This window comes from Salvelinus fontinalis, chromosome 6 (assembly GCF_029448725.1).
Source record: "Salvelinus fontinalis isolate EN_2023a chromosome 6, ASM2944872v1, whole genome shotgun sequence".
Taxonomy (NCBI): Eukaryota; Metazoa; Chordata; class Actinopteri; order Salmoniformes; family Salmonidae; genus Salvelinus; species Salvelinus fontinalis.
In genome coordinates this window covers 60,000,526-60,024,705 of record NC_074670.1, presented here as the reverse complement: position 1 = coordinate 60,024,705, position 24,180 = coordinate 60,000,526, and the positions used below count along the sequence as shown (strand labels likewise).

Sequence of the window (24,180 nt, the reverse complement as noted above, 5' to 3'; positions counted from 1 at the left end):
AACATGGTCTCTTTTTTGTTTTCTTGAGTAAGGGTGCTCCAAAATGCAGGTGTTTCAGCCTAGCTCCGCGCTTTTTGTGGTGGGGCAAGCCAGCAGAAAATATGGAGCATTGCGCTGTGATTGGCTCAGTTTTCTGTCACTCATGGGGAAACTACGTCACCTCAAAGTCTAAAGGTAGACTTTAAAAAATCTAGCCCCTTGCGTGCTGCCATAGAGTTACACAAGAATGCTCAAGGTTATTGGCCACAGATAAAATGACGTCAAATCATGTTATATCTACAGTAGCTTTGATTGGACTGATCATGTCAACATCATACTTTCAAAATCTTAGCTACCAGTCATCGTTGTGTCAAGTTGACAATCTACTGGCAAATCCTTTTTAATCCTTGTCATATGAAGATAAATAATTAAGAGAAATTATTGGACATAAACATTACACAACAAGTTAGAAATCGCAAATTCAACAATGAGTGGTTTGGAAGGAATCAGTGGCTAACTGTGAGTTCAAGACAACTGGGAACTCGTAAAAAAGAAGTTACGACTGGGAAAATAAGTTTTGAACTTTCATCCAACTCGGAATTGTAAATCTGGTACTCAGGCCTCTTTCCAGAGCTACAACAGATCACTGACGTCATTCTAATTCTACCTTTTTTTCCTTTGAATTCCCAGTTGTCTTGAAAGCACCATAAATCCAGAGAATGCCAGACTTTGATGACAAAGTTTGATGAGAAAATTTGCCCACGAACTAGACGCGCTACCTTCCTGTTCACCATACATCATTCCTTCAATTCTGACCAGTTTCCCAGTCCCTGCTGATGGAAAAACATCCCCACAGCATGATGCTGCCACCACCATGCTTTACTGTGGGGATGGTGTTCTCGGGGTGATAAGAGGTGTTGAGTTCACGCCAGACATAGAATATTCCTTGATGGCCAAAAAGCTACATTTTAGTCTCATCTGACCAGAGTACCTTCTTCCATATATTTGGGGAGTCTCCCACATGCCTTTTGGAAAACACTTTAAGCAATGGCTTTTTTTCTGGCCACTCTTCTGTAAAGCCCAGCTCTGTGGAGTGTACGTCTTAAAGTGGTCCTACAGACAGATTCTCCAATCTCCACTGTGTAACTTTACAGCTCCTACAGGGTTAACTTTGGTCTCTTTTTTGCCTCTCTGATTAATTCCCTCCTTGCCTGGTCCATGAGTTTTGGTGGGCGGCCCTCTCTTGGCAGGTTTGTTGTGGTGCCATATTCTTTCCATTTTTTAATAATGAATTTAATGGTGCACCGTGGGATGTTCAAAGTTTCTGATATTTTAATAGAACCCAACCGGGATCTGTACTTCTCCACAACTTTGTCCCTGACCTGTTTGGAGAGCTCCTTGGTCTTCATGGTGCCGCTTGCTTGGTGGTGCCCCTTGCTTAGTGGTGTTGCAGACTCTGGGGCCTTTCAGAACAGGTGTATTTATACTGAGATCATATGACAGATCATGTGACACTTAGATTTCTCACAGGTGGACTATATTTAACTAATTATGTGACTTCTGAAGGTAATTGGTTGCACCAGATCTTACTTAGGGGCTTCATAGCAAAGCAGGTGAATACATATGCATGCACCACTTTTATGTTTTTAAAAAAAAATCTTTTTAAGCAAGTTATTTTTTAAATTTCACTTCACCAATTTGGACTATTTTGTGTTAGTCCATTACATGACATCCAAATGAAAATCCATTTAAATTACAGGTTGTAATGCAACAAAAGAGGAAAAATGCCAAGGGGGATGAATACTTTTGCAAGGCACTGTACAGGTGTTGGGACTGCTGATAGCCAGGTGGTAAGGTGTTGGGACTGCTGTTGGGACAGCTTTATATAGGCCCTAACAGTTTGTAGGCACTGTTTGTCACCGTTATAGTGCAATTCATGTATTGTTTAGTGTTGTGTAGTGGCTTTGCATGCATGCATCTGACATTTGCCCCACCAAGATTGACATGCTAAAATTTCCACTGGACACCAGGCATAGTAAATTCGATCAGATGTATCCTCTGAACACAGAGGTGAGAACAAACAAGATGAACCAACTCAAATCCCAATATGAGAGGTCCACCAAAGTCCTTGTCAATTCCCTGACAGCCCAACAACGTGCAATGGAATGTTCACTGAGGATATGTTGGGTTTAGGGAAAACACACAAAAAAAAAATTCAGATGGTGAGATGGTAAAATGATGCATGTGTGAAGTTGCTGACACCTTCCTTGAAGGTAAACAAAAAGATGAGCTCAGAGAAAAGATCAAACAGATCCCACTGTCAGATTCACAGCAATGAGGAGAACTGAAATATTAGCTGAAGATTTAACTTCACAACTTGACGAGGTCATTCAGAATGCACCATGCATTTCATTAGCGGTGGATGAATCAACAGATAACACTGATAATGCCCAGCTTCTGGTGTTTGTCAGATTTTATAACGAAACAAATAAGGAATTCTGTGAGGAGCTGTTGGGCTTAACAAATCTAGAAGCACACACACAGGGAGAGGATATTTATGAGGCCATCAAAGGGATGCTGACAAGAAGGGGGATAGATCTGAAGTCAGTGGTCTCCATCACCACAGATGGAGCTCCAGCCATGATAGGAAGAGGGAGGGGACTGGTTGCACGTTTTGAAAGAGGACTACCCTGACCTGACATCATATCACTGCATCATCCATCAATCTGTCCTGTGTACCAGTCTGGGAAAATAGTATTCTGAGGTCATGACAACAATGAGGAAACAGATCAACTTTTTGTGAGCAACATCATCCCTAAAACACCGCCTGCTACGAGGGATTCTGATAGAGGCCAATGCCAGTTTTGATGACTTACTACTGCACAACAATGCCAGATGGCTCAGAAAAAGCAGGATTTCGGAAAGCTTTTGTGCCGTTCAGGAGGAAATCAAAGCTTTCTTATCAAAGCAAAAGAGTGACAAGGCAACTCATTTTTCAGAGTTTTTGGGAAAATGAGGAGAAGATGGAAGACATTTTGGCAGACATTACATCACACCTTAATCAACTGAATGTTAAGCTGCAGTGACGGGACAACACAGTGTGTGATATGATAACAGCAGACCGGACTTTCCAGAAGAAATTGGAGCTTTTCAAGAATGATCTCCTGGGAGAAATTGTCCACTTCCTCAATCTTCTGGTGCAAACGCAGAGAGACAAAGATGTTCCCAACCATATATATTTCACCCAGAAGCTGATGGATAACTTCAAGGCACGCGTTGATGACTTCACTGTTGGAAGAGAACGGCTGTTGCCCATCCAGAACCACTTCTTGGTCACAAATGTGACAAAGTTGTCAGAAGATGCTAAACAGATCTTCAAATGGGTAGATGTTGCTTCACTGAAATGGAGTTGATTGAGCTGCAATAAAATGTGTCTTTGAAGGAGCAGGATGGTGATTGTGACCCTGTTACTTTCTGGGGAAAGATGGTGCCTGCAGCTGATGTCCCTGTTCTCAAGAGACTGGCACTATACATTCTTACCATGTTTGGCTCCACATACAGCTGTGAATCAGCCTTCTCCACAATTAACTTTATTAAGAACAAATACCACACCAGGCTCACCAATGAACATCTGCACCAGTGTCTCAGAGTTTCTCTCACACTTTGTGCCAAAGTTCAAAGCATTGGCAGGAGACAGAAAGTGTAATTTCTCTCATTAATGCAGAGCAAGGCCCAGAGTGACTTATACATTAACATTGCATGGCCCACAGTGATGTTCTGTGCATTCAGATTATTCTTTTTGTTCAACTCTCCTTTGTTCTCCAGAAAACAAACACTTTATTTAAACACTTGATCTATTTTGCATAGACAATTATGCAACCACTTTTGTTCTTCAGCAATGTTGCACATGTTTACATTCGAAAGACATTGTAATTAATTCAAGTTCTTAGTCTCATTTAATGTACATTTTATATAACATGTTTCCTAAATCGTAGACGACTATGTTTGTTACTACACTGTGCTACAGCGCCGATCAAGGACGATATCCATCTGGACCTTTGCCACCTAGGACAGTTGTGTCACTGGACTTTCTCAAATAGTAGTTGAGTACCCCTGTTATAGGCTATATAGAAATAATGATGCTCAAATTGAAAATAAATGAAAATAATTAGGATTTCTATCAGCCTTATCAAGGTGTAGATTACATCTCACATTCTAGTGTTCAAACTTGTAAACAAGGCTGCATGGGATTTATGTCAATGTCACTCCGTGCAGCCAATGGCAATGTTCGCTTTAGGTATTTGGATGATTCCACGTGTCTCAGTTCAAATGTCCTCTTCGACATTAACACAAACACAAACCTAACTATCTCCATTCACAAAGAGAGACCAGTTCTAAAATAGCTTTCACCGCATGCGACCGACCAAACGCAAAATGCACTGTGCAAAACAAATTGGATTTTTAAGAACGTTAAGACTCCAATCCTCCGGTTCAGCCATTAGGCATGTGGCACAGGCCCCACCGATAGATAGAAGCATTGATTGAGGACATGTTTACTCCCCGCTGGTGAGTCCCCCCACACCACAAAGTTTTATTTGGGGCTGATTCCGACTTAGGAATTTACACCTTTCCTTCACACGTCTTTCCTACGCACTTCTCAGTATTTAGGCTTACCTTATTCAGTCGTGTAACACGCTCTGCAGGTGTGGCTTCTTTACACGCTCTGAATAAATTTCATTCAACCGCTGGAAACCGTCCCACTTATTGGCCAACAGATTGTTTGGTGGAGTTTTCATTCAATAGGGATTTCAGTACATTTATCTTAAGCCATCCCTTTAAATATGCTGTACCTTCTAGTTAGAATTTTGTCCACAGACTCACTAGAATATATTGAGAGAATGGGTTCAGAAAATTAGGGATCAAAGAACACCTTCCTAATATTGAGTTGCACCCGCTTTTGCCCTTAGAACAGCCTCAATTTTTCAGGCATGGACTCTACAAGGTGTCAAAAGCGTTCCACAATGATGCTGGTCCATGTGATACACACAGAAAACTGTTGAACATGATTTCGCTCAGCAGCCCCCCTGGGACGGCCGAGCTAACATAGGCTAATGTGATTAGTATGAGGTTGTAAGTAACAAGACATAGACATATCTGATATGGGCAGAAAGCTTAAATTATTGTTAATCTAACTGCAATGTCCAATTTACAGTAGCTATTACAGGGAAATAATAGCATGCTATTGTTTGAGGCGAGTGCACAGTTATGAACTTGAAAATGTATCAATAAACCAATTAGGCACATTTGGGCAGACTTGATACAACATTTTGAACAGAAATGCAATGGTTCATTGGATCAGTCTAAAACTTTGCATATACACTGCTGCCATCTAGGGGCCAGAATCAAATTGCGCCTAACCTGGAATAATACATTTTGACCTTTCTCTTGCATTTCAAAGATGCATGTTTTTTTCTTTGTATTATATTTTACCAGATTGAATGTGTTATATTGTCCTACATTAATTTCATATTTCCACAAACGTTAAAGTGTTTCCTTTCAAATGGAATCAAGAATATGCATATCCTTGCTTCACAGTGTAACGGTCCTGACCTGTTTTATGTTGTTTTTGTATGTGTTTATGGTCAGGGCGTGTGTTTTGGGTGGGCAGTCTATGTTTTCTGTTTCTATGTTGGTTTTGGGTTGCCTGGTATGGCTCTTAATTAGAGGCAGGTGGTTTGCGTTTTCCTCTAATTAAGAGTCATATTTAGGTAGGGTGTTCTCACTGTTTGTTTGTGGGTGATTGTCTTCCGTATCTGTGTTATGTCTTGCACCATACGGGACTGTTCGGTTGTTCGTTTCGTTTCGATGTAGTCTGTTCCTGTCCGTGAGTTTTACGTGTTAGTTAAGTAAGTTCATGTTCAGGTTTTGTCGTCTACGTCGTTTTCTTGTTTTGTATTTTGAAAGTGTTTTGTTTTTCGTGTTGCCATCGTCGTTAATAATAAAGAGATGGCTTATTTCCCGAATGCTGCATTTTGGTCTGATGATCCTTCTCTCCTCTCCTCATCCGAGGATGAGGAGAACGACAGCCCTTACACACGGCCTGAGCTACAGACAGTTAGATTTGGGTATGTCATTTTAGGCAATTAAAAAAAAAAAAAGGGTCCGATCCTTGTCTCCTCCCCTTCATCTACACAGATTGAAGTGGATTTAACAAGTGACGTCAATAAGGGATCATAGCTTTCACCTGGATTCACCTGGTCAGTCTATGTCATGGAGTCTTAATGTTTTGTATACTCAGTTTATATGCATATTTGTCTCTGTCTCAGCACCAATTGGTAGATTTAAAAATACTATTTTCTTGTAGATTATTTAGATTTAGGAAAGTATTCATGAATCATAAAAAAACAAAAGTGGTTTGATTAATTCAGAAAATTGCCACATTCTGTTCTTCAACACATGGTAATGTTGGAAGATTAGCGTACATATAATTATAATAGGGAGAACAGTGTACAATAGTAGCCTATACCCTGGTCTATTGCCTGCACTAACCAGGGAACTGTGTGATGACACGACCAAGTACTGTGCCATGCGTCAGTTTCAAACTGTTAGCACTTGATCTGACACTCCGCTCCATAATGATTTAATTTGCCTACATTTCTTTTTTTTTAATATATTATCACCTGTTACTAATGATCCTCAGCAACACCCACACGGCCATTACGGAGTTTACAGAGGAAGCAAATGAAGGTGAGCGAAACAATGTAATTAAATGGAATGATAATGTAGGCTATACCAACTGAAGGGAACTAACAGAAAATTGCCAGTTGAAAATGTGTTATTAGGCCAACTGACGGTCGATACTGATAATGGCTTTTATTTAACATGCTAGAAATAGGGTAGCCTATAAATAAGTCATTCAAGACTGCCCATCCCTGCAAGTTAAAAGACTACACAATAAGCACAGCATTTCATATATTTTACTGGTGGAAAGTTGAAATGCTTCAGATTACTGCCATATGACTGGTTTCACATTTGTCTCCAGCGATTATAAGGTAAAATAGATCCAAAACTGGTGTCACTTATATTTACAATTCCCTTATCCAAATGAATTACCCATTTACCTAGCTATTATCAATAGCTCGTATCAAGTTGTAAATTACAGTGCATGGAGAAGGGTGTTATTTTTATATGAAAAAATGCAGTATTTGCTTTTTCCATTTGGAATTGGTAGGTTCGCTCGACCTTATTCCAGGTTTCCTCACAGATAAAGTTGGTGGAATTATAAGGGAATTAAGTCAAGGTCAGAACACCACTTATCTCCTGCAAGCTGACTTTGGTCGCCAGTTGTATGGTGTTTTCTCCGACACATTGGTGCAGCTGGCTTACGGGTTAAGCGAGCAGTGTGTCAAGAAGCAGTGCGGCTTGGCAAGGTCGTATTTCAGAGGACGCATGGCTCTCAACCTTCGCCTCTCCCGAGGCCATAAGGCAGCTGCAGCGATTGGACAAGAATAACTACCAATTGGATATCACAAAATTGGGGAGAAAAGGGGGTAAAAAAAAGTTATAAAAAGAACACGGCTTATCTGTAGACATCTCTGCCGCACCTTCATTTCTTAGATGTCCACCCGAACGAATAGCGGGTGAATAGTATGCTTTTCTCATGTTTAAATGTCAAAATACGCATAGAGAGAAGAGGGAATTATGTTCAATATACGCTCGCTTAACTTGGGTCGGAATCAGGCCCTTAAACACACACACAGATTTAACTTCCACCTCCCCCCCAACTGCTGCACCCCCCTGCCTGCGTGCCCAGCCTACCAATGCCCCCTGGCAGGCAGCCATTACATTGTGATTATGATGATGCAATCAGGGCGCTCGTGGGAGCGATCGGTGCGGTAATCACACATAGCCTATAATCCTGCTAATGAGCATGGCTTGTGCTAACATAGCTAGGCCTATAATCCTGCTAATGAGCATGGCTTGTGCTAACATAGCTAGGCCTATAATCCTGCTCATGAGCGTGGCGTGTCCTGACTGACACTAGGCCCATAATGCTGCTAATGAGCGTGGCGTGTGCTAACGGACTCTAGGCCGTCTGGCTGGCCTCTCTCTGGACAGTCCAGCATCTATGAGGTCTGATTACATTCTGCCCAATTTGTTAATGCCCTTAAATACTGATGTGACTGGGAGGAATTACAGAGAATTGACAACTGATGTGGGTAGCATTTTGAAGCCAACTGGTGTAATTCATTATTATCTGGCTATAATGTATTGTTCTGGAAGATTTGTCATACATGATCCTGACTAAAAAACAGCTTGTTTCAGTCTTGAGAAATGTCTGCATTGAAATACTAATTTGCAATGCAGGTATACTGGAAAGTTAATGTTGCACTTACAGCACACATCGTTATGGTTTCATTCCTAGTATGGGACTTTCACGCTGCTCCTTTTCATTGTAATTACTCTTTTAGTCCCATGATTTAAGATATGCCTTTTCCCCTCCTGACCTCAGATAAATTACAGTCAAGATTTTCTAGTTTCAACATAAGGGGAAAGCCATTGCGATTGGGTCGTGCTTTCGATGTATAATTTCTACATGAACCCCCAAAAATCCCTGGTAAATGTAGTTTAGCTCAGCAGCCAACTGCTAATACGGTAAAATGCTTGTTCAATGAGCGGATGTGTTATATTCATTTCGCTCGCTCGTTAGTGGGACCGAATCCAGATGAGACAATTATTGTATGAACTCAAACACACAGGCCCATTATGCCCAGTAGTGCCGACAGAAATGTCTCACTAGGGGAAAAGTGGGTACATGTTAGAATGAGAGGCACGTAATCGAGAGAGAAAACAGACAAGGGCAGAACTTCCAGTTTAGAATAACCATATAATTAGTTCTAGCGTACAAAAGACTCTGTAGCCTACAGCAATGCCGAGTTTGGTTATACAGTGTTTTGGCAACGACAGCAATATATATATATCTATCTACAGAGATTTAAGGGCTTTTAGGCAAGAAGCAACATCTTCTTAACTACAGTGTCACATACAAATATCCCTGTGTACTGCGCAGCAGAAGAAATCCAAAACAAGCATAATTTTTCTAGATACAGTATGATCTGAAAGCCAACATCCACAGCAATAAGACACTTGGTTAGCACACACTCAAGTCATCAACATCCAAACTAGCTCACCTATGGCTATAAACCTTAATACATGACAATGACAGCAGGCATTCATATCTTCTACCCTAAGTCATAATACTTATCTGCAGTGAGTTCTCTTTTACAGTAAGCTTAGTGTTTCTTTTGTTATTTCTCTTTGCATTTTTTTTAACCAATGTGGTAATGCTGCGCTATTGCCAAACAAACGCAGGCTGAATAAAAGCGGTTGCTCCCTCGACTCCCATTGGGTTCTATGTCTTCTTCTTTTAGCTATTGCAGGTGGTCTCCTGGTGAACGGAGACTGAGGCTGATCCTCGGTCAGTTTCTGGGGCGCTGCTGGTGGTAGAGGGGTCACTAGAGCAGTAATTTGTCTGCAGGGAGCGGCCTACGTAGCTCCAGTACTCCCTCCGGATGGTGTCCTTCTCCTGGGCCAGGAGCTCACAGAGCTTGGGGGAGAACAGGAGGAGAGGGAGAGAAAGGGAGAGGGTTAGAGTTATAGCAGGATTAAAGAAAAGAACTGATGTGGTAAGATAATGCTGTGTCGGGTGTAATCAGAATGTTCACTTTGTTGCTGATTAATGCCAATTCTCTGTTTTTTTTGCACTCTTGCAACCCATGTGTTTTGAACTTTGCGCTGATTTGCTAATACTTGCTTGTTAAATCTTTCGATAAAGTACGACTGAAATGTATTTATAAATGCCTGGAATATTTCAATTTCTTATACAATGGGTTAAAGTTATGTATAGTAACCCTAGGTGTAAAATATTAAATAATGTCTGCTTCTCAGAAAGTATTAAAAACTGTCAACTATTAGCAGATCTATTTATTATGGCCATCGAAATGTTAGCTATTAAAATCAAGATCCAACAATTATATCAAGGGGTTAGAAATCCAGGGCTTAAAACAGGGATGCAAACTGGTGAGGGCCCAAAAAGGTAACGTTCTTTTTTCTCACTGAAACGTGCAAAACAAATCCCTGCTAGGTGGGATGCAGGTTAACTAATTAAAACAACAAAGAATAATGAGCTACATGATCAGTCTGTGTGTAAGATAAAGTAGTTCATGTGAACCTAACTCACAGCTAAAAAAGTGCAAGGAAAGCAATCCAATGTTATTCGTTGCCTAGACTTTACTGCAAATGACACTCAAGTCTTGAGAAAACAAAACAATACTAATATTGCAGTAAGCCATGACAGCCTTTATAATAGAATGCTTGTGACCACACACACACACATCTAAATATTGCACTTGGGGAACAGGCATTCTATTTTTGCTCTATTATAGTGGTCACTATAGTAGACATCGATCTAGTGCACAAGGCTACATGTGTGCAAAAATAACGTTCACAGAGTAAAATAAATGAATAATCCCCTCTCACAAGTGTTACTGTCAAATGCAACACAACAAAAGCAATATCTTTGGGCTACATTGTTCACATCGGTTCTACAATGTGCCAGCAGTTTACCTATTTGCTTATGGCCTTGCCTACACCTTGCGACTTACACCTAGCAACTACACCTAGCAAAAAAACTATAATTTATTTGGAACGGCAAGTCAGACAAAATGCAAAGGAGCCTATTTATATAATGAATATGAATTCAGAGGGCAGAAATGATTAAATATTAAAACAGACCTCTCACTAAAGGCTTCAGTCATACAAAAGTTATACTTAAATCCAAACTGATTCTATAGCAGATTAGTAAAAAAAGTCTCCCCCCTTGAACAAGAATGGACTTTTTCGCTTCATTCTGATTACAACCTCTCACTCTGTTATTTGAAAATCTCAGATATATATATATATTTTTTTAACAAACCATAAAGTTTGTTAAAGTTTGCAATTTCAGTTTAATCCACCAGAAAAGACAGAACAAAAAAAGACTAATATTATGGTTAAAATGCAAATATACTAAATTATTTAAAAAAGCATTTTTGGAATAAAAACTAGCATGAGTATAATCCTTTTAAATTGCGTCATAAATAGGACTGGTGGAGTTGTCACACGCAGCTAATGAAAACATATGGAAATGTCTGCTCTACCCAAAATTACAACAATTGCAGCATTACCGCAAAAATGGAAGAGGCAAGTGGAAGGGGTGAAAAGTAAGGGACTTGTCTGTCCGCCCTGCATTAAAGACCAAAATTGGTTAAAGAAAATAGTCATAAATAAAAAAAAGTATATCAGTTTCATTTAAGGACCAAAAAATTGACAGCTGTGCCATATAGATTGCAAAATAGCTGTGAAGCGATTTACGATATACCGATTCCATGGTACATGGTTTATAAACTGATACACAAAACAATGCCGGATTCAAAAAAACGTTGCATTTTTCAATAAAAAAATGACACCAAATTCTTGCAACCAATAGAATGTCAAACAGTGAATTCGGGAAGTATTCAGACCCTTTGACTTTTTCCACATTTTGTTACATCACAGACTTATTCTAAAATTGATTAAATAGATTTTTTCCCCTCATCCATCTAAACACAAAACCCCATGATGACAAAGCAAAAACAGGTTTAGAAATCTTTGCAAATTTATTAAAAATGAAACGGTCTGCAAGTTCTTCTGAGGAGATGGGGGAACCTTCCAGAAGGACAACTATCTCTGCAGCACTCCACCAAGCAGGCCTTAATGGTAGAGTGGGCAGACTGAAGCCACTCCTCAGTAAAAGGCACAACAGCACGCTTGGAGTTTGCCAAAAGGCACCTAAAGGAGTCTCAGACCATGAGAAACAAGATTCTCTGGTCTGATGAAACAACAAAGATTGAACTCTTTGGCCTGACTGCCAAGTGTCAAGTCTGGAGGAAACCTAGCACCATCTCTACGGTGAAGCATGGTGGTGGCAGCATCATGCTGTGGGGATGTTTTTTCAGCGGCAGGGACTGGGAGACTAGGCAGGCTCGAGGCAAAGATCAATGGAGCAAAGTACAGAGATCCTTGATGAAAACCTGCTCCAGAGCGCTCAGGACGTCAGATTGGGGAGAAGGTTCACCTTCCAACAGGACAACGATCCTAAACACACAGCCAAGACAATGCAGAAATGGCTTCGGGAAAAGTCTCTGAATGTCCTTGAGTGGCCCAGCCTGAGCCCGTACTTGAACCAGATTGAACATCTCTGGAGAGACCTGAAAATAGCTGTGCAGCGACGCTCCCTCCAACCTGTCAGAGCTTGAAAGGCTCTGCAGAGAAGAATGGGAGAAACTCCCCAAATACAGGTGTGCCAAGCTTGTAGCGTCATACCCAAGAAGACTCGAGGCTGTAATTGCTGCCAAAGGTGCTTCAAAGTACTGAGTAAAATGCGAGTACTTATGTAACTGTGATTTCATTTTTTTAAATTTTTTAATTTTGTATACATTTGCACAAAAAAACAAAAACCTGTTTTAGCTTTGTCATTATGTGGTATTGTGTGCAGATTGATGGGGAAAAAAATATTTAAACCATTTTAGATTAAGGCTGTAACGTAACAAAATGTGGAAAAAGTCAAGGGTTCTGAATACTTTCCGAATGCACTATGTATCTACAAAAAAATGTATATGGGGGATTTTAAATGATGCAGACAATTACATTGATAGAAGCTACAATCTACAGTATCTGCAACATTAAAGCTGATCTACCCCCTAAAAAACAGTAACAAAAAAACTTGCTCGCTTGATTATGTGCCAATTAAATTAAACTACCACAGCTAACACAGCCATGGTAGGAGTACTGGTAGTGAATTAAGTTGGCTAATGGCTACTCAACATACAGGTAAACTGCCAAAACTAAGGAAACACCAACATAACGTATCTTAATAGCTTCAATGCACCTTGGCATAGATGTCTGGAAGTCTGGAGGGATGCGACACCATTCTTCCACGATAAATTCCATAATTTGGTGTTTTGTTGGTGGTGGTGACAAATGGGTTTAGGCACCGTTCCAGAATTTCCCACAAGTGTTCAATTGGGTTGAGATCTGGTGACTGAGATGGCATTTCATTTTCATGCTCATCAAACCATTCAGGTGACCACCCATGCCCTGTGGATGGGACCACTGTCATCCTATATGTAAAAAATAAATGGCCTGCCCAGCATTTTTATAAATGCTTAGGGTCATGATGGGATGCTAAAGAAACCACACCTGTGTGGAGGCACCTGCTTTCAATATACTTTGTATCCCTCATTTATTCAAGCGTTTCCATTATTTTAGCAGTTACCTGTACATTGACATCTCTCGAGGTGGCACTAGCATCGAGAAACATCAATTTAAAAAAAGGTAAATAGAGGAAAAATACAAATCATATTTTCAACAACCAACTGAAAGCAATCCCGTCCATGCATTTCCGAGTAGACGGAACTAAAATAAGTATAAGAGCTCCTGCAGTGACTTTTTCTGAATGAGCCAATGCCTATTGAAAACAGCAGCAGAAGAAAGAAAAAACTCCCAAGAAACCTAATTAACTCCGACACACACACACAGCCGAGCATTGAGTTCCCCAATACAGAGGCAGCATACCAGCTGTCATTCAAACTGCCAGGTAGACATTGGAGGCTTGGAAAAGCACGCAAGACATCCGGTGCGATAGGCAAAAGAGTTTTCAAATCCAACACGTGGACTCGTTGAATAATTCCTACTGATTTACCCTTTTTCCTCAGCCTTGAACTGTTGGTGCGAGGGCTGTTATACACTGATTGACTCGAAGTCAATGTTTTATACTGGAAATGTACTAAGAAAGGAGATGTCCCAGCTATGGTAGAACACTCCATTTTCATTCTCTGCACATTGTTGCCAAGTTCTTCAGCGTCTACACCAGTTTCACAATTTCTGTTCAGGCAAAGCACTGGCACATTTCAACTCATCAAAGCTTGGTGTTTAGTTGAATCAAGTGTGCTACTGCTGGGCTAGAATAAAAATGTGCACTCCCTTCGGGTCCTCCAGGAAATGGATTGAGAAACAGTGATCTAAAGACTCCTTTCAGCTGAGTGCACAACTAAATCCTACTTTTGCCACCATCTGTCTCTAAATTAGTTTATAGTCGTTTATACAGTTGAAGTTAGAAGCCAAATACATTTAAACTCAGTTTTCACAATTCCTGACATTTAATCCAAGTAAAAATCCCCTGTCTTAGGTCAGTTAGGATCACCACTTTATTTTAAGAATGTGAAATGTCAGAATAATAGTAGAGAGAAATATTTATCCCCCCCCCCCCCCCCCCAGATGTCTTTCATCACATTCCCAGTGGGTCAGAAGTTTACATACACTCAATAGTGTATGAAGGCAATGCTAGTATTTGGTAGCATTGCCTTTAAATTGTTTAACTTGGGTGACACGTTTCAGATATCCTTCCACAATAAGTTGGGTGAATTTTGGACCATTCCTCCTGACAGAGCTGGTGTAACAGTCAGGCTTTATCAGTTCTGCACACAAATTTTATATAGGGTTGAGGTCAGGGCTTTGTGATGGCCACTCCAATACCTTGACTTTGTTGTCCTGAAGCCATTTTGCCACAACTTTGGAAGTATGCTTGGGGTCATTGTCCATTTGGAAGACCCATTTGCGACCAAGCTTTAACTTCCTGACTGATGTCTTGAGATGTTGCTTCAATATATCCACATAATTGTCCTCCCTCATGATGCCATCTATTTTGTGAAGTGCACCAGTCCCTCCTGCAGCAAATCACTCACACAACATGATGCTGCTACCCCCATACTTCACAGTTGGGATGGTATTCTTCAGCTTGCAAGCCTCCCTCTTTTTCCTCCAAATATAACGATGGTCATTATGGCCAAACAGCTCTATTTTTGTTTCATCAGACCAGAGGACATTTCTCCAAAAAGTATGATCTTTGTCCCCATATGCAATTTCAAACCGTAGTCTGGCTTTTTTCTGGTGGTTTTGGAGCAGTGGCTTCTTCCTTGCTGAGCAGCCTTTCAGGTTATGTCGATATAGGACTCGTTTTACTGTGGATATATACTTTTGTACCTGTTTCCTCCAGCATCTTCACAAGGTCCTTTACTGTTGTTCTGAGATTGATTTGCACTTTTGCACCAAAGTACGTTCACAGAACGCATCTCCTTCCTGAGTGGTATGAGGGATGCATGGTCCTATAGTGTTTATACTTGCACACTATTGTTTGTATAGATGAACGTGGTACCTTCAGGTGTTTAGAAATTGCTCCCAAGGATGAACCAGACTTTTTTTTTCTCTGAGGTCTTGGCTGATTTCTTTTCATTTTTCCATGATGTTAAGCAAAGAGGCACTGAGTTTGAAGGTAGGCCTTGAAATACATCCACAGGTACACCTCCAATTGACTCAAATGATGTCAATTAGCCTATCAGAAGCTTCTAAAGCCATGACATAATTTTCTGGAATTTTCCAAGCTGTTTAAAGACACAGTTAACTTAGTGTATGTACACTTCTGACCCACTGGAATTGTGATACAGTGAATTATAAATGAAATAATCTGTCCGTAAACAATTGTTGGAAAAATGACTTGTGTCATGCAAAGCAGATGTCCAAACCGACTTGCCAAAACTATAGTTTGTTAACAAGAAATTTGTGGAGTGGTTGAAAAACTAGTTTTAATGACTCCAACCTAATTGTATGTAAACTTCTGACTTCAACTGTACCTGTACCCCCGCACATTGACTCGGTACCAGTATCCCCTGTATATATAGCCTCATTATTATTCTGTGTATGTTTTACTTTCATTTTTTAGTCAATCTTTTCTTAACTCTTTTTTGTCTTAAAACTGCATTGGTGGTTAAGGGCTTGTATGTAAGCATTTCACAGTAAGGTCTACACCTGTTGTATTCGCCGAATAAAATTCTATTTGATTTTATATGCATATCACTACTATAAAGTAATCCCAAATGTGAAATTAGATTATGCCTATTTTCCCATACATTTGGGCTGAACTATCCCTTTAAGTCCGATAGGTCCCAGTGCTGCTCACCTCCAGGGCCTTGCTAAGGACCTCCTCCTGGTCTCCTAAGGTGTTCTCCAGGGAGTCCTCGTAGATGTCCACCAGGAAGCCCAGCAGGTAGGGCGAGCAGTGGGTCTCCTTGAGCTCCAGGATCTGCTCCAGGAGACCCGGGTGGGACGACAGGCCCCGGTCCTGCAGAATCCTGGGGGAAAAGGAGGAGGAAAGGGGTGTGAAAAGCTTCAGCCAACTCTACAGAAGCAGTATCCCAATTCTGAGCTCCTACACTAAACATGGTGACTTCTGACATCTGCTGGTGGAGGATAGAAACTGCAAGATAAGTGCATTATTATTATTAGCCATTATGTTGTAGACTCACAAATTAAAGGCCCAGTGCAGTAAAAAACTTGATTTACCAGTGTTTTATACATATTTCCACACTACGAGGTTGAAATAATACTGTGAAATTGTGAAAATTATGATAATGTCCTTGTTAGTGTAAGAGTGGTTTAAAAAGACTGCCTGAATGTTAAACTGTTTTGGTGGGATGGAGTTTTGTCCTGCCTAGTTACATCACCAGGTGGTAAATTAATTAATAGACCAATAAGAAAAAGTTCCAAACCTCTCTGCCAATAACAGCTAGTTTTCAGTTTTCCCCTCCCCACTCAGACCAGTCCTAGCAAAATTCTTGCTTGAAAAATTACTCTTTGATAAGCTTCTATTTTTGTTTCTTTTTGACCATTTTAATGGAAAATAATTACAGTAAGGTACTTAATTGTTACCCAGAAATGATTTGATATTGAGATAAAAACAGCTGCATTGGACCTTAAATATGAATACTTAAGAATTTTTAAAATTAGGCACTTTATCTACAGTACTTCGCAGAGTGTAGATGAACTCGTGGATATCATTTTTATGTCCATGTGTGCAGTTTGAAGGAAGTTGCTAACTAGCGTTAGCACAGTGACTGGAAGTCTATGGTAACTGCTAGCATGCTAGTAGATGCCGTAGACTTCATCATTGCGCTAACACTAGTTAGCATTGGCTCACGAAACTACCTCCATACTTAATGCAGAGACATACAAATGTCCTAAATCCCTATATCCCTTTAAGTATTATTTAATTCCCTACTGAATGAATCCTGTATGACACCTACCCTTTCAAATAGTTCCACACACTTTCATTGTGGGGAGCCTTCTTGATCTGTTTGAGACTGTACCTTAAAAAAGACAAAGGAGAATACATTTATCAGATATGTGTCTGATGTAGCACACTGGAAATCTCTGTCCAGTCCAGAAAAAATCCCTTACCCAAGGAGACCCAAAACAATTTGATAGGCTAGATAGGTGTAATGCTGGAAGACCCATCAGAGGGCAAGGTGGAGCTACTATTATGATGCTCATACTGATCACATCCTTTCAGATATAAACTCAGCAAAAAATAAATGTCCCTTTTTCAGGACCCTGTCTTTCAAAGATAATTCGTAAAAATCCAAAAAACTTTACAGATCTTCATTGTAAAGGGTTTAAACACTGTTTACCATGCTTGTTCAATGAACCATTAACAATTAATGAACATGCACCTGTGGAACGGTCGTTAAGACACCTACAGCTTTCAGACGGTAGACAATTAAGGTCACAGTTATGAAAACTTAGGACACTAAATAGGCCTTTCTACTGACTCTGAAAAACACCAGAAGAAAGATGCCCAGGGTCCCTGCTCATCTGCATGAACGTGCCTTAGGCATGCTGCAAGGAGGCATGAGGACTGCAGATGAGCAAAAACTGCAATGTCCGTACTGTGAGACGCCTAAGATGGCACTACAGGGAGACAGGACGGACAGCTGATCGTCCTCGCAGTGGCAGACCACGTGTAACAACACCTGCACAGGATCGGTACATCCGAACATCACACCTGCGGGACAGGTACAGGATGGCAACAACAACTGCCCAAGTTGCACCACGAATGCACAATCCCTCCATCAGTGCTCAGACTGTCTGCAATAGCCTGAGAGAGGCTGGACTGAGGGCTTGTAGGCCTGTTGTAAGGCAGGTCCTCACCAGACATCCCCGGCAACAACGTCACCTATGGGCACAAACCCACCGTCGCTGGACCAGACAGGACTGGCAAAAAGTGCTCTTCACTGACGAGTCGCGGTTTTGTCTCGCCAGGGGTGATGGTCGGATTCGCGTTTATCGTCGAAGGAATGAGCGTTACACCGAGGCCTGTACTCTGGAGCAGGATCGATTTGGAGGTGGAGGGTCCGTCATGGCCTGGGGCGGTGTGTCACAGCATCACCGTACTGAGCTTGTTGTCATTGCAGGCAATCTCAACGCTGTGCATTACAGGGAAGACATTCTGCTCCCTCATGTGGTACCCTTCCTGCAGGCTCATCCTGACATAACCCTCCAGCATGACAATGCCACCAGCCATACTCCTCGTTCTGTGTGTGATTTTCTGCAAGACAGGAATGCCAGTGTTCTGCCATGGCCAGCGACGAGCCCGGCTCTCAATCCCATTGAGCACGTCTGGGACCTGTTGGATCGGAGGGTGAGGGCTAGGGCCATTCCCCCCAGAAATGTCCGGGAACTTGCAGGTGCCTTGGTGGAAGAGTGGGGTAACATCTCACAGCAAGAACTAGCAAATCTGGTTCAGTTCATGAGGAGATGCATTGCAGTACTTAATGCAGCTGGTGTCCACACCAGATACTGACTGTTACTTTTGACTCACCTTTGTTCAGGGACACATTATTCAATTTCTGTTAGTCACATGTCTGTGGAACTTGTTCAGTTTATGTCTCAGTTATTGAATCTTGTTATGTTCATACAAATATTTACACATGTTAAGTTTGCTGAAAATAAACAGTTGACAGTGAGAGGACATTTCTTTTTTTTGCTGAGTTTATGAAGTGTCTATGATGAAGTGTCTGGTGGGTAGGGGCTAGGAGGATGAAGTGTCTGGTGGGTAGGGGCTAGGGTGAAGTGTCTGGTGGGTAGGGGCTAGGAGGATGACGTGTCTGGTGGGTAGGGGCTAGGAGGATGAAGTGTCTGGTGGGTAGGGGCTAGGAGGATGAAGTGTCTGGTGGGTAGCGGCTAGGAGGATGAAGTGTCTGGTGGGTAGCGGCTAGGAGGATGAAGTGTCTGGTGGGTAGCGGCTAGGAGGATGAAGTGTCTAGTTGGTAGCGGCGAGGAGGATGAAGTGTCTAGTTGGTAGCGGCGAGGAGGATGAAGTGTCTAGTTGGTAGGAGGATTAAGTGTCTATTGGGTAGTGTATAGGAGGATTAAGTGTCTTGTGGGTATGAGGTTGTTTCTTTCCCATTTTCAGTTTCTACTCAAGAGTAGTAAGGTGTGGGGCTGACATGAGATATGGTATGTAGGGAGAGCAGGTACATACTGTACTTCTCTGTTGAGTATGGCTGGGTCTGAGTAGCCTGTCGTGTGGGAGATGACGTAGTGCCTCTGGTTCCATGCAGAGTTGTTCCTCACATCCTCCTCCAACAACTGCTCCACATACTCCAGCTCACTGTCCCACAGCTTGTACTCCTGGAGAACAATACACAAATATTTAGTACTGACACGCCATACACTTTAGTTGACACACTTACAGTATTTAGTCCAGATACACACACAGTATTTAGACCAGACACACTCCATACACATATTTAGTAATGACAGAGACAAACACACCATTGTCATTGCTATACAGTATTCCAATGGCATGTGACCACTGATTAGTGATTAATATGCACTGCAGATAAAGGATCTTCTGGTTCAGAAATCTCCCTTCATGCTGATATCCTAGAGACATTTCTGATCCATCCGCTACTATATACTTTCCAAGACTATACAGTGATTCAATCACACAACTAGGAAAACAAAACTGCACAGTCATATAATCAATGCAGCACATTTCAGAGAGCCACAGGAGGTCTGTTCGGAGGCAGAATGCAAATGTCACTTCATTTGCATAGACATGCGAAAATAAATTATGCAAATCAAGGCCATTTGGTTTCATTATCACAAATCTGGAGCTGATAGCGTTTTCAAAATTGGGCCATTGAGTATTAGGTAGGCTATATTCACAATGCTTTTGCAGTTTGACAGCAAATCATGCAACACTACTGTAATAAGGGGAGTGAGAGAATGAAAGGAAAGGGACAACAAACTGGGTTCATCGCTTTGCTCGTCTAGCAGAAGTGTCAGCTTATCCTTCCAATCAGAGACAGAGAGGAAATCTTTGGCACCACCCGTTCTACTAGCAATAGATTGTTATTTGACCCGTTCTACTAGCAATACATTGTTATTTGACCCTTTCTACTAGCAGTAGATTATTTGACCCTTTCTACTAGCAACAGATTGTCATTTGACCCTTTCTGATAGCAATAGATTGTTATTTGCATACTCTATAGGCAGCCATATACTCTCCATTTCATAAGAAGATATGTATTGGTGAATGTGTAACAGAGTAGGTTTAGTCCCTGTCCCAAACTGGGGTTATCCAGAGACACACTGCACAGGAACACTTCCTACTCAATAAGCACCGTCAATACCACTGACCCATAAAAGCCAAGGTGAGGGTGAGGAGATGTCACTTGGTCCGGGACAACAGTAATTCTATGTCTCAGGGCAGGAGACGTCACTTGGTCCGGGACAACAGTAATTCTATGTGTCAGGGCAGGAGATCTCACTTGGTCCGGGACAACAGTAATTCTATGTCTCAGGGCAGGAGACGTCACTTGGTCCGGGACAATAGTAATTCTGTGTGTCAGGGCAAGAGACGTCACTTGGTCCAGGACAACAGTAATTCTATGTGTCAGGGCAAGAGATGTCACTTGCACGATGACCGCTACTAGCACACAGCTAACAATTCACCATGAGTTACAAACACAACCTGGTTGTTGAGGCTCCTACCTTGAGGACCCACTGTCTGTGCTGCCAGGCGTGGTAGTTCTTAGCATCCTGACTTAGGATCTCTGCAATGAACTCCAGTTCTTCCGAGGGGTCGTTCAGCCACTCCACCACCATACGTCTATGGTGCCTAGGATAAGGAGAAGACGGTTATTGACACACATTCTATGGTTCTACACAAGTCTTTGTGAAACAGAAGAACAAGTTTATTGTTGAACTTGTTGAGAAGGAAAATGTATCTATATGCTCAAAAGCAAATATTGGAGACAAACAGCCTGATGATGTCATCCAGTCACATCTGTTCATTTTCCAAAGTACAGCACACAATATTTTACATAAAGTAGGTTCTTAAAGGATTATAGTGTTAGTCTGCTTTGTGTTTGCTTTTTGCCATGGAAAATTGAGTATTGTCAGATCGTGATACTGGTATAGTGACACAAATTTAGATTGGAAGAGCTCACCAGACTTGGTAGTTTTTGGGCTGGTCCTCAATGATGGCTGTAATGTACCTCATCTCCTCTCTCAGGTCCTTCTCCAGGGCCTGCAGTAACACTCGCCGGTAGTGCCTTCACACACACAGACACACACAGAGAAAGAGAAAAAGTACACCCTTTCTTTAGGGTCTTGCACTTGTCATTTTCGAAGAGAGGGTTATACCAAATAAAACTATTGGTATTCTACTGTTGTTGTGTTCAGAAATCATAATAACTTTGGCTTACCATACAGTGTAATTTGCAGCATTCAGTTCAATAGCTTCAGCCGTCAGCGTGAATGCCCTGTCGCTTTTTTCATCATTCTTCAATAACGCTCGGAAATAGTCATACACGTCTGTGACTATTGGAGACAAAAATGTTGGTTGCATTGGGTACTTGTGAAATGAAAAGTTTCTGATGCAAAGTGAAATAATTTTGACATGAATCGTAACTACTCAAAGGGACTTCGGAGTCATTTGGTAGGCTAAATGCATGAGATGATATGCATAAAACAATATAGATGTATGGTTCTAAATTATATGCCAAGTTTAATATCTTACACTTGTCAGAGTAGGCAATCTTCACAACAGGATTGGGACCATCATCTTGTGGAACCGGTTCTAAATCAGCCCATTCTTGTCTGTCTCTTTTATATGAGCAGAGGCGGGAGGGAGAGAGAGAGGGTAAAGCTAGAGGGACATTAGTGAATGGGGCAACTGTTCTCTCCGCCAATGCGGCTACGACAAATGTTCCGGTATCCCTTTTAAATCAATGCAAAATATAAAACACTAATACATAGCTATAATTGTAAGAGTACTATCAATTACAGATCAATCGAATCTCCCTTTCACGGCGAGCAAGCTAACGTAGCTAGCCAGCAAATTCAAACCGGCTCAGGGAGTTGGAAAAAATAGCCAAATTGCTCCACAGAGAACAATCTTTGACTAGCTAATTAACGTTACACTCTGATAGCAATGTGAACCAGTCTTTATGCATTTTCGACTTATGATGAATGCATGGCTAAATTTGGCATCACTAACCACAACATGCAATCACTTTTCTAGCTAACGTTAGCCAACTACTTAGCCTAACTAGCTAATTAGCCTACCTGTAAAACATATAACGGAACGGGTTTTCATAGTCAATCTCGGGCTCCTCTTCAACCCCTTCCTCGCCCCTCCTCTCATCCTGCAATTCTGAGGATACATGTGAAGTTTCTTCAATGCCTGACATTCTGTAATAAGCTGGTCTTTCGGTTGCAGGCTGAACAAGTGCTGCTTTATTTGCAACGTCGGACCTCTGTGGTGTTGCACTCATTGATGTAATTTCCTCTGTTTTGTGCAACTCGGATAACCGTTTTACAAGGTACAGTGTACTGGAGCATGTATGATCCGCGTAGAGGTCGATAGCAATAGTTGATTAATGTTAAGAAGAAGGAGAGGAAGAAATATCAATGAGAAAAGTTTTAAAACGTTGAGTGTTTGCCAGCTATCGGTTATCTCATTATCAAATAAATGGTTTTCAAAATGGTTTGTTTTGAACTGCTACCGCGTTCAAAACTGGGAAAATATGAGGTCTAATCATGACGTCAGTGATCTTCAGGTCGGAAAGTCGGAGATTTAGAAAAAGGCCGAGCTGGAATTCCGAGTTGATTTGAACGCACTGAGGTCGGAGATTTCCAAGGTCCCAGTTGCTTTAAACGCGGCATGGGAAATCGGAAGAAAACTAGGTCAAATCATGACGTCAGCAAAGGAGGCGAAGCGGCTGAGCGGAGAAGGGCTGATACTAATGGCTGGAACAGAGCAAATGAAATAGCATCAAACACCTTGATACCATTCCACATTAAGGTCACAAACCTCCTGTGGACGTCAGTGATCTTCAGATCGTTAAGTCAGAGCTCCAGGAAGAGGCCCGAGTTCCCGACATGGAATTCCGAGTTGGATGACCGTTAAAAACGATTTTTCTCAGTCTGGGGCTCGCTTTAATCAGAGCCCTATTGTCTCGAACGCACTGAAGTCGGAGTTCCCAGTTGTTTTGAATGTGGCGTACTCACACAGGTTTGCCAAAGACAGAGGTCTTGTTCCGACATTGCAGGCGACTGCGGACTGACTGATCAACAAAGAACATTGCATCATAAAAAACGACTCATTATTATTTGTAGACCAGTCAGTCAGTCAAGTTACCCATGATACATTATGATTTTGATTATTTCGAACATGGCCCTTGTTATATTGAACACATATGAATCCAACGTGTAAAGTTTTCGTCCAATGTTTCATGAGCTGAAATAAAAGATCCCTGAGATGTTGTGCTCCAAATTTGTGCTCAACTTTGTTTACATCCCTACTAGTGAGCATTTCTCCTTTGCCAAGAGAATTCATTCACCTGACTGGTGTGGCATATCAAGAAGCTGATTAAACAGCATAATCATTAAACATATGCACCTTGTGCTAGGGACAATAAAAAGCCACTCAAATGTGAACAATGCCACATGTCTCAAGTTGAGGGAGCGTGCATTTGGCATGCTGACTGCAGGACTGTCCACCAGAGCTGTTGCCAGATAATTGAATGTTAATTTATCCACCATAAGCTGCCTCCAACATTGTTTTAGAGAATATAGCATTATGTAACCACGCCAGTCCAGGACCTCCCTATCCAGCTTCTTCACCTGCAGGATTGTCCGAGACCAGCCACCTGATGAAACTGAGGAGTATTTATATCTGTAATAAAACCCTTTTGTGTGGAAAAACTCAATTCAGAT

At 41.4% G+C, this 24,180-nt stretch overlaps 1 protein-coding gene across 2 annotated transcripts; it reads right to left on the bottom strand.

Annotated features, from left to right (window-relative positions):
* Nucleotides 1–8,846: 8,846 nt before the first annotated feature.
* LOC129858228 (protein farnesyltransferase/geranylgeranyltransferase type-1 subunit alpha-like) lies at nucleotides 8,847–23,664 on the bottom strand. Of its 2 annotated transcripts, XM_055927280.1 has the most exons (10): nucleotides 23,276–23,664; nucleotides 22,528–22,615; nucleotides 21,980–22,108; nucleotides 21,666–21,780; nucleotides 21,408–21,512; nucleotides 20,950–21,076; nucleotides 19,433–19,581; nucleotides 17,196–17,258; nucleotides 16,073–16,244; nucleotides 8,847–9,586 (listed from the first exon to the last, which is right to left on the bottom strand). In XM_055927280.1, exons 2-10 carry the CDS (start codon nucleotides 22,604–22,606, stop codon nucleotides 9,407–9,409), a joined length of 1,119 nt encoding a protein of 372 aa, XP_055783255.1. In that variant the 5' UTR covers nucleotides 22,607–22,615; nucleotides 23,276–23,664; the 3' UTR covers nucleotides 8,847–9,406. The 2 variants fall into 2 exon arrangements, with proteins under 2 accessions (XP_055783255.1, XP_055783254.1); XM_055927279.1 differs by lacking the exon at nucleotides 23,276–23,664 and having other exon boundaries at nucleotides 21,980–22,065; nucleotides 22,528–23,252.
* Between the last annotated feature and the right edge of the window lie 516 nt (nucleotides 23,665–24,180).